This window comes from Abrus precatorius, unplaced genomic scaffold (genome assembly GCF_003935025.1).
Source record: "Abrus precatorius isolate BTA unplaced genomic scaffold, Abrus_2018 Scaffold7, whole genome shotgun sequence".
NCBI classification, from domain to species: domain Eukaryota; kingdom Viridiplantae; phylum Streptophyta; class Magnoliopsida; order Fabales; family Fabaceae; genus Abrus; species Abrus precatorius.
The window spans coordinates 2486765-2503101 of NW_020874417.1; the positions used below are offsets into that span (position 1 = coordinate 2486765).

At 32.5% G+C, this 16337-nt stretch overlaps 2 protein-coding genes across 4 annotated transcripts; one reads left to right on the plus strand and one right to left on the minus strand.

Annotated features, from left to right (window-relative positions):
* Positions 1–886: 886 nt before the first annotated feature.
* On the plus strand, positions 887–7040 carry LOC113871067 (flowering locus K homology domain-like). 3 transcript variants are annotated; one of them, XM_027507805.1, is made up of 7 exons: positions 887–1040; positions 1584–2098; positions 4123–4372; positions 4631–4779; positions 5285–5572; positions 5671–5865; positions 6578–7040. In XM_027507805.1, the coding sequence occupies exons 2-7, from the start codon at positions 1592–1594 to the stop codon at positions 6761–6763; spliced, it is 1575 nt and encodes a 524-aa protein (XP_027363606.1). In that variant the 5' UTR covers positions 887–1040; positions 1584–1591; the 3' UTR covers positions 6764–7040. The 3 variants fall into 3 exon arrangements, 2 of the variants coding, with proteins under 2 accessions (XP_027363606.1, XP_027363607.1); XR_003505749.1 differs by having other exon boundaries at positions 916–1040; positions 5708–5865; positions 6578–6946; XM_027507806.1 differs by lacking the exon at positions 6578–7040 and adding an exon at positions 6321–6522 and having other exon boundaries at positions 916–1040; positions 5671–5883.
* Positions 7041–8373: 1333 nt separating this feature from the next.
* Positions 8374–11837, minus strand: LOC113873841. The gene has a single exon (XM_027512183.1). The coding sequence runs from the start codon at positions 10863–10865 to the stop codon at positions 8580–8582; it is 2286 nt and encodes a 761-aa protein (XP_027367984.1). The 5' UTR covers positions 10866–11837; the 3' UTR covers positions 8374–8579.
* Positions 11838–16337: the final 4500 nt, after the last annotated feature.

The following is a 16337-nucleotide window of genomic DNA, read 5'->3' on the forward strand; positions in this document are numbered from 1 at the left end:
TAAAAAATATTCTTTATTTAAAAATAGTAATATAATATTACTTAAGAGAGTAAATTTACAACATACTATATTTTTAAGAGTTATATCTCTTAAATATGTAATAGAAGTAGATAGGTAGGTTTAATTATATTTTTTTTTTATTTTTCATAAATAATTATAGAATTAGTTTTCTTTCTACTTTTTTTTATAAAGAATTAACGCAAATATTATTTTTATACTTAGAATTTATAATTTATCTATAATATGTACATTTATTAAATTTTATTAGTAAAAATTCTATGCAGTGTATGAATATTATAAAATAAAAATACATAATTTGAAAAAATATTACCCAGCTTTTAAAATGTAATAAATTTTAAAAGGAGAAATTTTTTTATTACAATAATTAATATTTTATTATATTAAGTATAATTATATTAAAATAGAAAAAATTAAAAAATTAAATCAAAATAATTAAACTGATGAAATTTACCTACTCTCACTTTGCAAAATAAGTTACACGGAATATATTTAACTCAAAATTAATACAGACAAAATAAAAACACAATTTTTAAGTACTATTTACTAGTTAAAATCACAGTTTGTTATTATTTTTTTTATAATACACAACAACATTAAATACAGTTTTTTTTTTAAATAAAAATTAAATTTTAATTAACAAATAGCATTAACAACACTTATAAAACAATATATCAATTTTATCCAAGCAATAATATGAGCTTGCAGGACAAAAAATAAATTCACATATTATCTCAAAATAAAAAATATTTAGCAGTAACGGAAGTAGAATTTAATTTATTTGTATTTTTTAAATTATAAATAACAATATAAATAAAAAATTGCCAAAGTTGTGAATATGAGTAGGTTAAAGGAGTGGGAAGCAAATAAGTGATAATGTGTTATAATGGTTGGTGGTGTCTGTGCCTCTTCTGATCCTTTCTTTACAAAAACCTAAATTCTGCACGACACAGCCCTCTCCACTCTCCATATCCAAAAAAGCTCGCGTTTTCTCTCCCTCCGAAGAAGCTTCCAGAATCATAGTAAGTTCTGAAACCACCACTCAACTATCGCTAGGGTTTTCGCATTATCATCTTCTTTTTTCAACCTTTCAATTTCAATTTTTCTTCGGAAAATGAAATTCAAACACGAGTCTCCTCGTTCTACTGTTCTTAAGAGTTGCATACGCTTTCTCACCATTCCTTTCGCATCTGAACTTGTGCTGTGCGTTTTCTTCGTTACCGATTTTGGTCACTTAATTTAACTTTCTCTGCTTCGTTATTTTTTGGATGAACGCTGGATTTGTTTTTTTTTTCCCTCATTCTTTTCGATTAGGGTTTTATTTTATGCTGCTGCTGTGTGCTTTTAGTTTTTTTAAGGCATTGGAAGTTATGGCGGTTGGATTTAGGGCTTGTGCGAACATTTCACGGTGATTGGTGTTTACTAGTATACTCCTTGACGAGTTAGTGTCGATGGGATAATTGTTGGGGTGTGTGTGTGTGTGGTTTGATTTGTAATTTTCACTATTGGGGTTTCTGTGGAAGATGATACTGATGAATTGTTGTTTCGTGTGTTTGGTTTTGTAGCTGCTGCGATGTCTGGGGAAGTTTATGATGAACAAGATGCAGGCTATGTGCCTGAGAGCCCTGAGTTTCCACAAAACCATTCTGATGAACACAATGGAGGAAATGTGATTGATGACTCTGGGTTTCCACAAGTGCAGCCTGATGAACATGACATGGAGAATTTGGCTGAGGATGCCAATCTTCCTGAAAATGAGTTTGATGGGAATGATGTTGAAGGTGAGCCTGGAAACTCTGATTTTCCTCCGCAAGAGCATGCCGAGGAACATCATGATGGAGGAGATGTGACTGAGAATTTTGGCTCTCCGGAAAAACAGGGATCTGAGGAGGATTTGAAAGGAAGTGAAACAAAGAAGTGGCCTGGATGGCCTGGAGAGAATGTATTTAGGATGTTGGTTCCTGTGCAAAAGGTTGGCAGTATTATTGGTCGCAAAGGCGAGTTTATTAAGAAAATTACTGAAGAGACTAAGGCTCGTATAAAGATTCTTGATGGCCCTCCTGGAACTGCTGAAAGAGCTGTGAGTATATTTTTATGTTTTATTGTTATTCATGCTGTGTTGGATAATCTTTGGTATTTACTGTTTGGACATATTATACAAATTTCGTTTATTGTTCTTTAGGCTTATTAGAATGTGTTATCTGTGTTTGGATTTAAGTTGTGTTTGGTATCCTCCACTCTTCTCGAAGCTATGCTTTTATTGTTTTATTCCTGTTTTTCCCCTGGTTTGTCAATTTTTTATTGAATATGTTTGCCACATATAAAACCTAGATAGTGTCATGGAGCAGCCTACCCCAAAACTGCTATAACGGGGACAATGGGTAGTGGGTTGGCTGCTATGCTGAAAATTATAGATTCAAGATAAATAATTTATAATTTATAGTATAGATTCTATAGAATGAAAATAATTAAAAAATTATCCAAAACGAAAGATATATTCATAATTATTAATAAAATTTATAGTCTAACATACATTCACCATTAATTTAAGCTTTAATTAACAAATTGACAAATGAAAACATAGGAAATTAAAAGAAAAAAAAAACGAAGATGGCAGAAGTTTTAGAAAAACAGAGGGCCATGACAGAAAAATTAGTGTAATTTGAGGAACTATAAAGTATGAACACACTCAACACACTACAGCATGAAAAAGCAAAGATGTTCATATATGTTAAGTTGCCACAGTTAAGAAAGGCCCTTTCATTATACTGTTTTTTTAACTGCAAAACAGAGATTGGTGGTGAGCTCTGCCAGAAAATGAATGGGCTTGGCTGGGAAAGGGATGGATTGGGCAAAAGGGGGTTACTTTGGCCAGAATATGTGTGTACTGTCAAGGTGTGACAGGAAAATGGAGGAGCTAAGGTGCAAACAGGGAATGGTGGTACTATCCTCTGCAATATGGCATGTGTGCCACTGTTGATACCTATGGTTTGTAGTCATGTTACATATACCATAAAACTGATATACAATGGTTAAACATGATTGCCATTGTTAGGGCTGAAATTACATGTCTTGTATGGATTCGTCACACGATCATTATGAATCAGATTCATGAAAGTACAATATAGGGAACATCAGTTCATGAAAATTAATACCGTCATACTTGTTGATAATCCCTAACTCTATATCTTCTGGTAACTGTTTAGTTCTTCAATATGGAAAATTGTTTATTCTGATAAAACATTACAACACATATGAATACTATTGCTAAGGAATCATCTTATGCAAACAAAAACTTTTATCAAGGGAGTGAAGCTATAAAAATATACATAATCCAGCTGAACCCAAGAAATGATAAATAATCAAACAGGTTAATATATATAAAAAGGGATGTCTTTTGTCACGATAACCAGGTGGATGTGTGCAGGTTGTCAGCAAATATGAATGACCAAAGTGGCTTCAAACTGAAGAGCCAAAGTTCAAGTTGCAGGGAAACAGCAATGAGCATATACAACTGCTGAAATGTTGTTTTTGACTTAAGAATCAAATAGGTTGTGCAGACTTTGGTGGCAAGAAGCTTTCACTGTACCTGGTAACTTCAGAACTTGGTCGATTGGTGTCTTGCCACACTCCCTAAAGCACTTTCCTCAGAAACACTATTAAAAGTCACTGACAAGAAAAAAAAAAAAAAGCTTCTGAAATTTTATCCAAATATTACTAAGCGCACTCAATTGGTTAGATGAAATTTGGAGACTGATAAAATCTAGAAATGAAGAATTATTAACTAAAGACAAAAGAATTGATACTAATTTTTTAATCCAGGGATGCACCAGTCTAAAAAAATGTAAAGAAAGTTGAAACTGAATTTAGTTTGATGTAGTTAAAATCTATAGGAAATGAAAATGTAGTTCAAAACTAAAAATAAAATTTTATTTAATTTTGCCAGTGATGCAATAGTGATATGTTTTTGTAACATTGAGATGAATCAATTAGTGAGTCAAGTATATAAAATTAGCTTGTTTTAAAATTTGGAAGTTATCTGTTTTTGGTGTTTTATAAGGCCTGCTTATGTAGTTTTTCTGAATTTCCTTTTTCATATTTAAGGTAATGGTTTCTGCAAAAGAAGAGCCAGATCGCAACATACCACCTGCTGTGGATGGTTTGTTAAGGGTTCATAAACAAGTTGTCAATGTGGACCGTGATCCTGCAGATAGTGCATCAGGTGCAGCACGCCCAGTTGTTACGCGGCTTCTAGTTGCTGATACTCAAGCAGGAAGTTTGATTGGGAAACAGGGGTCCACTATAAAATCCTTTCAAGATGCCACAGGTTGCAATATACGCGTTCTTGGCTCAGGTATGTTCACAGGAATTGGAAATTACATTAGGAAATGCTGCTTTTGTCAGAAAATGCATTGCATGCTATCAATATCACCAAATCTAAAACCTCTCAGACACTAATTTTTGTAATCCTATTCTTATCATGTATTTGAAAAGTTGTGCATTTTTTTCACAAGAAAAGCACTAAATATTTTAGTACACATATTGGAGAAACGTGATTTGTTATATTTTAACTGATTATTACTATATCTGAATAATATGTTATATACTACAGAGCACCTGCCTGTTTTCGCTCTGCGAGACGACAGTGTTGTTGAAATACAAGGTGAATCTGCTGGGGTTCACAAGGCTGTTGAGCTTATTGCAATTCATCTACGTAAATTCTTGGTTGACCGCAGCATAGTTGGAGTATTTGAAACACAGGTAAATTCAATTTATTTTTCATTGTTTTTCCAAAACTGAACGGTTTAATTGGCCAGATTAAGAATGTATATAGATGAGTCATGAGATTCATTGTGGCATGATGAGTCATTCAGCTGATTTGAATGACCTAACCTAGTTATGAATTGGTGTTTTCAAGTTTAGGTTATATTTGGGAACAATGGATTGGGGTAGCTTTGTGATAGGGTGGGAAGGAAAGCATTATATTTTAGGCTACTTGTCAATTGCATGTAGCATGTATACCTGACGTTCATCATTCACTGTCCTTTTTGTTTTGTATTTTGGGAGGGAGTTTCATTGTTTCTTTCAAGTTTCAAGTATAATGGCGTTTTTTCACATGCTTTGGATTGAAGGAAAGCTTTGCATTCTTGTTAGCGTACATGGACCATCTGAGGGATAAGGCTTAGTTGTTGTTGTTGTATGGACCATCTGTACTACTATTCATTGTGTGGATAATTATTATTTTCTTCTTCATCCAAAACTTCAGATGCAAAGGCCAGATGTTCGAGGTAACCAGAATGTACCACCACACCAACCTTGGGGTCCTCCTCCTCAAGGGTTTCCAGCTCCTGGCAGTGGTGGTGGACCCGCTTTTCCACCCAATCCTCAATATAATATGCCCCCTTCACATAACTATGATACTTACTATCCCCCTGCGGACATGCCTCCCATGGACAAGCATCTTCATCAGGGTCCACCACCTGCCTATGCAAGAGATGCTTCTATGGGAATTCACTCATCCAGCACCCAGCCTCAACAATCTGTTGTGACTAAGGTAACTTCCTTTGCTCAACTTAAGTATTGCAGAGAGCAACATTGGTTTTGAAGTAATTTTTTATCTTGACTTGATTTAATTTCTTTTATACTACGTAGGTCACGCAGCACATGCAAATTCCTCTGTCCTATGCAGATGCTGTTATTGGAGCATCAGGGACAAATATCAGCTACATCCGTCGTGCCAGTGGGGCAAGTATTACAATCCAGGAGACTAGGGGTGTGCCAGGGGAGATGACTGTTGAGATAAGTGGTACTGCTTCACAAATACAGGCTGCCCAACAGCTAGTGCAGGTATTTGATTTTAATGGTAGAGAGACTGACAATTTTTTTGTGATTGTATGTTGTAGTAGGGGCCAGGGGGTTAATTTTATGTCTTTAATTTATGTTCATTCTTGTAGGCGATCATAGCCTCCTCCTATATCCTTGTTAATTCTTTTCTTTGGATGACATGTTTTGCTCCCCACAGTTTGTAAATAATTTGTGTATATTATTAATTCCAATTATAAATGTGTTGGGTTAAAATAAGTTTTTTTTATTTATTATTTACAATTCATTCCTTACATACAGGTTTAAGTAAACCAATATAAATCAACAATAGCATCAAATGAAAGGGAATGCGTTTGACATCCAAGTATTTGTTTGTTTCTGGGATTTTTGTTGTGAGGTTTGAATGACAACTGATGAAGTTAGGCTAAATGAATATTATTAATATTGCAGAGGATAAGACAGATTGTAATTATCATTGCTATGTGAGTTAATGCTGCTTTTCTTTTTCTCAATGAACATGGAATTAATGGAAGTTGAAAGCTTATGTTGAGAAGAAAACTACAGCAGCATGTGAAATGGGAAGCAACAATTGCTCTGAACATTATTGGGGCAACTCTTATCGTCGCCCCCTCTTGTTGATGCTCTTGATTTGTTGTTATTATTATTATTATTATTATTATCATTTTATTTTATTTTAGTATGTGTATCTAAATTGACCGCAATCTATCTGATGCAGAATTTCATGGCTGAAGCTGCAAGTGCGACACAGGATCATATGGGGGGTTCAATTAATCAAGGTTACAATTCCTATCCAACTAATGCTCCTGTTTATGCATCTCCGCCATCAAGTGCTGGGGGTCATGCAGGTCATGTACCTTCTGCAGATTATGGTCCCGTTTATGGCACTAATTATGGTTATTGAGAACATTACATTCAATTTTAGTTGAGGAGCCTTGTGTTTTGTAAACATTGCGTTCAATCCTAGTTCTTGTGGGTATTGTAACCAGGCCTGGGCATGCCCTGTGTCATATATCCCTTATGTCTATCACATTTGATATAATGACTGGATAGGATTTAGAGGATATGAAATTTGTTTTCTTCTTTTTAATTTTATATATAGTTGCCTAGTTTGTTTGGTTCTTGTTTTCAACTGGGATTTTTAACTGGTTCTAATTTAAATGCAGTCGAAAAAATTTAATATAATCGCAGGCGTGACTATATTTAGAGTAATATTTTAAGTGTTAGGGTAGACCTGGATTTAATAGAAATTAGACTGGATTAAGACGCTGTGATTTCTTTCATGTTATTCATTGGAATTACTCCCTGAAGTATGATTGGGAAGTTTAGGAAATGAATGTCTACAAAATTGTTAAAATTTACAGTTAGACGAATAATAGATTTAATTTTATGCTTTATCTTAAAGTTTATTTTATATTTTTAGAAGAGATAAATCTAAATGAAAAATTATGTCCAAATTTTAGGCGTTTTATACCATCAGAAAAGATTGTTCTGACCAATTACTCATTATCCAATTGCAAATGAATTCTTTGAACACTTATTTTTATATCTTAATTTTACATTTATTTTATATATTATATTATTCTTTTATTGTCACATTATTTATTAAATCTATATATTTCTAATCTCTTTCAACAGCTATTTTATGTATTTTTTAAAAGTTTTAATCACATTATTTTCGCATTTATAATTTTTCTTGAAGTTGCGTTCCAAATTTTCTTTTTAAAAACATGGATAAACTGATAATTGGTAAACTAGGATATCCCTCCAAAATTTAGATTTTATGGGAGAAAGTTAGCTCGTATTCCATTCTTTTCGCACATTTTAACGTCACCTTTATAACTTTTATCTATTATTTAGTCATTATAATACAATTCACTCAACTTTATACCGAGACATAATTGAAAAACTGGGAGAGAGTAAGTGAAATGGTCTGTTTTGAAGTGAGAAAAACATGTCATAATTTTTATCGTTTCTTGAAACATCTCTGCAACACAAATTTGGACTCCAATAATAATAATATCATCCATTTATAAAGTCTCTCTCTCTCTCTCTCTTCACATTTATTTTCTAAAAATATAATTTAATAATTATAAAATTTGTTGTAATTTGTAAATAATTATATATAATAAAATTATTTAAAAATTAACTTATTTAAAAATAAATTTAATTTAACTCTATTACTACAAATAGTATGTATTCAAATGATAAAAATTTAATAAAATTATAATTTTTAATAATATATTAAGAATCATGAACCTCCATTCTCGTAAATAAACATGCGTTTTCTTCTATTCAAATTTTAATTATTCCGTGTTGACGAAAAAATAAATAAAATTCTGTGAAACAGTTTGAAGGGAAATCTCCAAAGAAAAGAGAGAACCTGCCTAGCGAAATCGAAGGAACCGACAACCACTAAAAACGAGCACAGTCGCAATGTTATCAATAAAGGGAGCTATGGACAATTCAGGCAACAAATTATGCAAATATAAATGCCCAAAAATTTGAAGATAAAAAATGTTGCCTATATTGTAATAATTGGTTTCTTCCAAAAGAAGCAAAGATTGTACCCAAGTACTAGACAATGCGTTCCTGTCTAATCTTAATCTATCATCTAATATTTAAGAACAAAAACTATGTAGCAAAACATTAATGTTTGCATGAGAGTGAGTATAAGACAATGTATTGCATCTATGCTCTAATCACTATTGCAATGTAATTTACATTGGGACAGAACATGTAGTTCGAAAATGCCCTGGTTGGTTGCAACGGCTACAGTGCACAACACGTTTGGTTGGAGCACCACCACCATCTTGTGCAGCAGAAGCAGCCCTTTTTTTCCTTGATCGACCAATTGGCCTTAGAGACTTTGGTGGGTTTATAACAAGCTCCAACATGGCTCTACTACCCTCCTCGTATTCATTCATGTTCCACATGGTTCTATCTGCAATGGGGTGTATGGTTTGTGAATATGCTTTGCGATAGTTTGTGACAGTGAAACAACTTTCAGTGAAACGATGCACGTTCTGCTTGCATGACAGCAGAACCGCCACTGCATGAGAACATGGTAAGCCACATCTTTGCCATCCATAACATGAACAACACCTTGTGCGAATGTCTACTACATATTGTCTTGATCTTGAGTGGCATAACACTTCAAATTCAGCCTCATTTCCTTTTAACACCTGATACTTGTGTGCTTCTTCTATTGCATTTGACACTTGCTTCTCAGCAAAGGGAACCAAGATGCTAATCCAATGCATGCTGGCTTCGCGCCGTTCGTTGAACAATATCATTAGTTTGTGGCGGATGCACTCCATCATTTGGATAATTGGGAGCCCTGAGGCTTCGACTATCAAAGTGTTCAATGATTCAACCACATTGGCTGTTAGATGGCCAAATCTAGTTCCTTCAAAGTATGCTGTGGCCCACAAATGAGGTGGTATTCTTCGGATCCATGCTGCTGCTTCTTGTGACATTTCTTCTAATTCGAGGATTTTGGTTTCGAACTCAAGGGGTGTGAGGGAACAAGCAGCTTCCCAGAGGATTTTGTTGAGAACATTGTTGTTGAATTCTTTAAGGAAACTTTCACTCAAGTATTGCATGCAGAACCCATGGAAAGCACTAGGGAAACTCATTTCTACTCCATCCACAATAGCTTTCTGTCTGTTGGATAGAATTGAAAGCCTTGGCATGTGCCCAGTGTTAGTTTCAAGTAACATATGTAGCTCAGATAGGAACCACATCCAGTTCTCATCAACGTCTTCATCTACCACCCCAAATGCTAGAGGATATAGACCACCATCACCATCAAAACCAGTGGCTAAAATCAAAGATCCAAGATACTTGCTTTTAAGGGGGACACAATTGAGTCCAATAACGGGACGGCAGCCATTCAGAAACCCATAAATTGATGCTTGAAATGATATGAATAGACGTTGGAAACATCCATCATTAGGATTTCCATAAACCAAAGCTATACTTCCAGGATTTGATCTTTTGAGTTGTTCACAATACTGAGGAAGTAGGTGATATTCTTCTTCAAATGAGCCCCTAATAGCAGCCATAATCCGCTCCTTTCCCCTCCATGCTTGTTTATACGACAAGGTGATCCCATGAACACGGTGGATCTCTTCTAGTATGTCTTTTGGCTTGCAATTCGGATTTTCCCTAAGCTGTTGTTCCACAGAATTAGCAACCCATTGCACTGAGGCTTGCTGATGACCCAAATGAGTGATTCCAGCACAAGTATGTGGCTCTCGGATGGTCCTAATTGTGAAGGTTGGAACATCAGGAAGCTTTGCAGCATGAATTCTCCAAGAGCATCCTTCACTTGCACATTGGGCAGTGAAACGAACTTTGTCTGATTTTAGTATTTGTATCTCAAAGTGAAGAGCAATGGCTGCCTCTCTAAGTGCCCTTCGGCAGCTATGAACATCAGGAAATTGTTGCCCAACAGTGAGTTGATGGTTAGGAGAGGGATCAAGGGCTCGTGACTGGAGAACAGGTGGAGTGCAAACAATATCCGTCTGTTGCACATCAATCATATCTGATACAGCTAGATTATCCATTTCCACATTTTGATCCAATGAAAACTCTATCTTCTGAGGATGATCATGATTCTCAACAATAGCTGGTTGGCGATCATCTGACAAATTCAATTCAAATGGCTGATTAGTTAGAGCCAATCTATTATCATAGCTATCAGAATAAGCACGGTTCTGAACCTGACCATCTGCATCCAACTTGTCACCACTTTGCTCAAGATTCTGAGCATGTTCTAGTTGTTGAAGTCGAGAAGCCATGCCATCATGCTCATGCTTTTGGGTTGGACCCTGAGCTAGTCCTTTATTATCTTGAGTACCCTCCAAATCTGTTTCTTGGATCCGTTCAGAATCCAATTTATGAACTGAATCATGATCATGGATATGGTCAATTCCCAAAGTACAAACCGGCATAGATGGAAGATTCTGACTTTGACCAACAATTAAATCATGCTTTGCCATAACGAACTCACCACTTTGACCTAAACAAATATGCTTCTGGCTGAGACTGAGGATCAAAGTTCACAGCACAACAGAATTCTCCAATATATCGATAACTCCCCCAAACTCTCTTGAAGTCCACAGTACCAAACCGTGACGACAATAACATGAACAGCAACAATTCGAACCAAACCAAATCTGAAACTGCGGCGCCAAATATAATTATTGCATAAGCTGCAATAATAGTGAATTTCCCAAACTGAGTCAGTAAACAAAAAATACTCAAATTTTGCAACTGAACGAACTGAATTTTTCGCCTTTAATATCAATCAAACACATGCAAATGAATCATAAAGAATGACAAAACTCTCCTTTTCACACACCCCTTTTATCTTTTCACAAGAAACCGGGTAAAATTTTCACAAAGCTTGTTCCCTTATGATTTCTTTTCCTTAATTACAACAATTCCTCTCATCAAAACCAACCCATCAAGCCAAAAAAAAAACTTACTTTTGCTTCAATAATTCAGTTTCATTGGATGAAAAATAAAAATCGAAACTTTCTCCAATGAGACAAAAACAGAGAGAAAACAAAGGAATCCATAGGTTTCGAACACACACAAATTAAAAGGTGTTGGGAAACAAAGTGGCTGGTGAAACCTGCAATTGAAGACATTAACAGAGAATCCATAAATCACAGTTCAAAGAACAAATAGAAAGAGGATGAAAAAGAGAGAGAAAAATTTGAAGTATGAAAGTTTGGCGGGGATGGGTGAGAGGGGAAAACCTGAAATCAGAAGGGCAATGGGAAGTGAGAGAGAAGGGCAAAAGGGTCGCTCCACTATGGAGTACTGAGCAACGGAGATAACCTGTTAGGGTTAGGTCAAACAATGTTGGGGGTATTTATGTCATCCTCTTTCCAAATTGGTCGTTCGTCTTTCACAACTTCCCTTTTTACCCTTCCTCTCACTCTGCTCCCTAACACTTGCACTTCCACCCTATCTTTAGAAGTAACAAACCCTCCCATCTACTTAATTACTCATTGCATGGTAATATAGGGTTTGTTTGCAAGCTACAATCGAAAAATTAATTACACTTTTAATAAAAATATATTTTAATAAAATTGTGTAATTTAAATTAATTTATGCATATTTTTATTATATTCAAAAATACAATATTTTTATTATATTCAAAAATACAAAATATATTTTTAAAAAAATTCATAAACTTATTAAATTTAACGTATTGTGAAATATTTATTGTTCTTGTAAAATTTTTAAAATTTAATTTTTAATTCCTAAAAAATATTTAGTCTTCTATTAATAGAATACATACAAAATTAGTTATTACTGTTATTATTTATCGTTAATTAAATGTTACACACAATAAATAAAAAGAGTAAATGTATATTTTGTCATTTTTTATTAATAATAAAATTTTGTTATACTAAATTACTTAACAATACACGTTAGTATCTCACTTGTCATACACGTATTACTTTTGAAACAAAATTTATTATTTAAAATTTTAAAGTGATTTACATGTGATATTTTTTTTTCCACCTTTAATTCCAAGAGTAAATCCTCTGAAAAGATCAAATTTTAATGTGAAGCTCATCCTCTCCACAAAGATTCATTGAGATGGAATTATCCTTCATAATAAAGATGGCATTGTGTAAACTCTATGAATGAATTTTAAGGAAGAAACTCAAACTAGTAACGAAGGATGGGTCTCACTCAAATAAAGAAAAGTAAGGAAGCATTTGAGAATCATTTTGGTAGCCACAAGTTAAGGATATTTTTTTACAATTGTAGAAGGTATTTTGAAGTACGTAGCCAACAAGTGATTCTACCTTTTCTTCCTTTTGTTATGGGGTATTGGAACCTTTTAAAATCATTAACATAGAAGTAGTCAAAGTGCTTTGAGGTGTAAGCAAAGGATCTCCAAGGGTTTCTAGGAATGAGAGAATGTATACACAGACACACTGACAATTAATTATCTGTTTAAAGTGGCAAATTATTTATATTATTTTTGTTTAAAAACTATTGTTATGGCCATTAGTTAATCTTTATCACATGCCATTGATTTCTCATCAACATTTAATTATTTTATGGACAAAATTTAAGCAAGTAGATACTATCAGTGTTATTCTCGAATCAAAAATAAAATTTCACTTTGATAATTTATACAATACATGTCAATATTAGAAGTTAGTACATCAACGTTAAATGCTAACACAAATTACTGAAATAAAAATATAATTTTGATTAAAAAAATAATACTAACAAACACTTACGATGGTTTACTCTAGTTTTGTCTTTAAAATTTATGCTTGTACATTTACATTACTACCTTTTATAACTAATCTTTTGGTCATGTGACGTCACAAAATCTTATTGATTTTAAAACCATGATTTCGTGGCTTTGCATTAACCCTTTTCAATCACTGTATAAAGGGTAACTCTGATAATTAGTGAGAGCAACGAAAGTCATTTCCTTCTATCTATCATTTTTCGTCTTCTCTTCTCCTATTTTTTTAAGTAATTATTTGTGAGATTTCAAAGTGTTTTGCCTTGAGTGATGAGTTAGATTGTTAATTTTGTTAACTTTAAGGGCAAATCAATATTAATTTGTATTAGAGATTTGCTAAAATGTAGCTATAGAACAATAGTTATACCATAACTTTTGACTCTCTTTTTCTACTATTTTCTAACGGCACAATTGAATATCCTTCAAGAAGAAGGGAAAGAAAAAGCCATGCATAAGTCATGTGATTTGCTTAATTGTATAAAATTTTAAAGTCAACTAAGGTGACACATCTACAACAAATAAGGCATTGACAAGGTCTCTGCGAGACAACTTGTCACCTTACAAAATTTTATTTACGACAAGAACCAATTATAAACATTTTAAATTGAAGAACAATCAAATAAAAAATAATAATCATGACTAAAAACTAAATTTGTTGATTTTATGTTGTCTCCCTGCCTCCTTTAACTTGATCCATGGATTTTAAGAGATTAGGGAGAGGGAAAAAAAAAACAATAAAGCCTTCATAACTTGGTAGCAAGCTAACGGAACATAAAATATTAAAGTTCAAACTCTGTTACATGCAAAAAAATTTCAATGAAGAATTCAAATTAAATAGTAAGTCTTCTTACAATGAATTTCAATATAAAGATTTAAATTGTAAATTTAAAATTGTCTTACACTATTTTTAATTATTTATTTCAAATTTTTAATTTAATGTAGCTAAAATATTAATTAAGGGATTCATCACCTTTAATATCAGAGGCACAAATAACATCACCGTTAAGCCACCTATGCCCTCTTTCTTAACGCTATAGATTTGGCCATTAATAGATTAGTATAATGTCACTAATAATATTAACAATTAGTTAGATTCAAGTATTGAAGAGGATCTAGTGGGGTATTTATTAGTTATTAATATTAAGTTTGTGAATTTTTAGTTTGATTCATATAAGTAAGTGAATTTTTATTTTCTTTATATGACAAAAAAAGTATTTTAATTTTAAATATAAACTTATTTGGTAAATTAGTTAAAGAAATGAGATTACTTAAACATTTAGATTAATTTGAATAATTTACACATAACTCAGCTTATTATACATTTTATTAAATGCAAGTTATATTCAGGTGATTTAATATCTTGTTCTCAAATCCAATAATACATGTTAGAATTTAAGTAATAAATCTGCTGACGAATTGTATGTGTTCATCGAAACATATTTCATTAATTTGAATCATTTGATAATATATTATTCCTCCTAGGTTTCTTGTCAAAGTGGAAGTCTGAACTTTTAGGTTTAGTTATCAGAAATTCTGATATTCAGAATTTATTTCTCTATCTTTTAGTCAAATACCTTGGATAATTCACAAGACTACACAGCAAGTATTAATAGTGTTTATTTTATTCTTGTACAAATATCTATGAAGTATAAATATCTATATTAACCAAGAAAAGAAATTCATTAATGGTACTACACACTCGTAATAATTGGACAACTCCACAAATCAAAAGTAATCAAAACACACCATATGAAAAAAAAACACAGAAAAGAGACAAAATCAGTTCGATCTCAATGATCTTAAATGTTGCCCTTGAATTGAGTCCTTGTTATGGATTGCTTCAATTGCTTTAGTTTGTTAATTTTATTCTTGTAGTCCATTTTGGTTTTTGTTCGTTGATATTATGATAAAATACTTTTTGCTAAGAATTGTATGAATATGCCTTTCCACTTTATTATTGATCTTCATCTTTCTTTAAAATTGATCTTACCTTTACATAATTGATATTACTCGTCCTTTTTCTTCTTTTTGATATAAACATTTCTTTATCTCCTTTCCCTCTTGTATGATCTTTCTCCATATATAAACATTCATCATCCTTGAGTTTCTTTTTTACTACGACTGTTATCAATACCATCCCCTTCCAAATTGTCAGTGAAGCATCGTCAATGTATCCAAGTTACTATACAATAATGAGATTAGAAAAGTGGTTATGGGGCAATTGAAGTTGCTATGTCACTGTGACAGTAAATTATAATATAAGTATCTAAATATTATACAATGACTCTCCTTTCACTGTGAATTTTTTTTTAAAAGAAAAAATCTATTGTAGGAGGATGATCCTATTTTCGCAAAGGAATTGTGAACCCAACAGATTATCTATCGTGCCAAATAATTTGTGGGACCATTTTTTTGCAATGAAATAGTGAACCAAATAAATAGTCTACTTTGCCAATTGATTTTGCACAACCGGATCGTGATTCGATTACAAAATGTAAAACATGAACTTGGGAATTTGTACTTGCATTTAGGAAGAAAAGTGAAAAGTTTTTAAGAAAGTGGTGAAGAAAAATATTTAAGGTGTCTGTCTCAAAATTAAACGGTAAGAAAAACATAGAAATGAAAGAAAACATGGATAAAAATATATATAATGTTGGGTTTATTATTTAAAAGTTGATGATCCTATTTTCAAATACCCGCATAGATAAGATATTATCGTTTGAAACCTAATTAATAGTATATTGTATTTTGTATCACAGGTATATATTATCTTTACTCCTTCATTGATCTAATTAAATTTCAAAATCAAATAACTCAAGTACGAAATATGTATATTTTTAAACTCAAGTCCAGCCCTTGAGTTATTAATATTTCATTTCAACTTTGTGATGATGTAAAATCAATTTTTAAATAAACTAATTTCATTTGTATTTAAATTATATTGATTTGTAATATCGTTATTAACTAGGTTTAGAGTTTTGACACATCATTTAGGAAAATGTTTCTTGAATATTTAGGACACCTTTAGATATGTTGTTGTGTTATGAGATTATTTTTGAAATATATGTACATAAAAATAAAAATAAAAATTATGTATAATGAACTTGTATCATTGTACTTTTGCGGAATTGTCGAAGAAAAATGTCACACGTGGATCTTCTAAGCTCTACGTCTAATTTTTAAA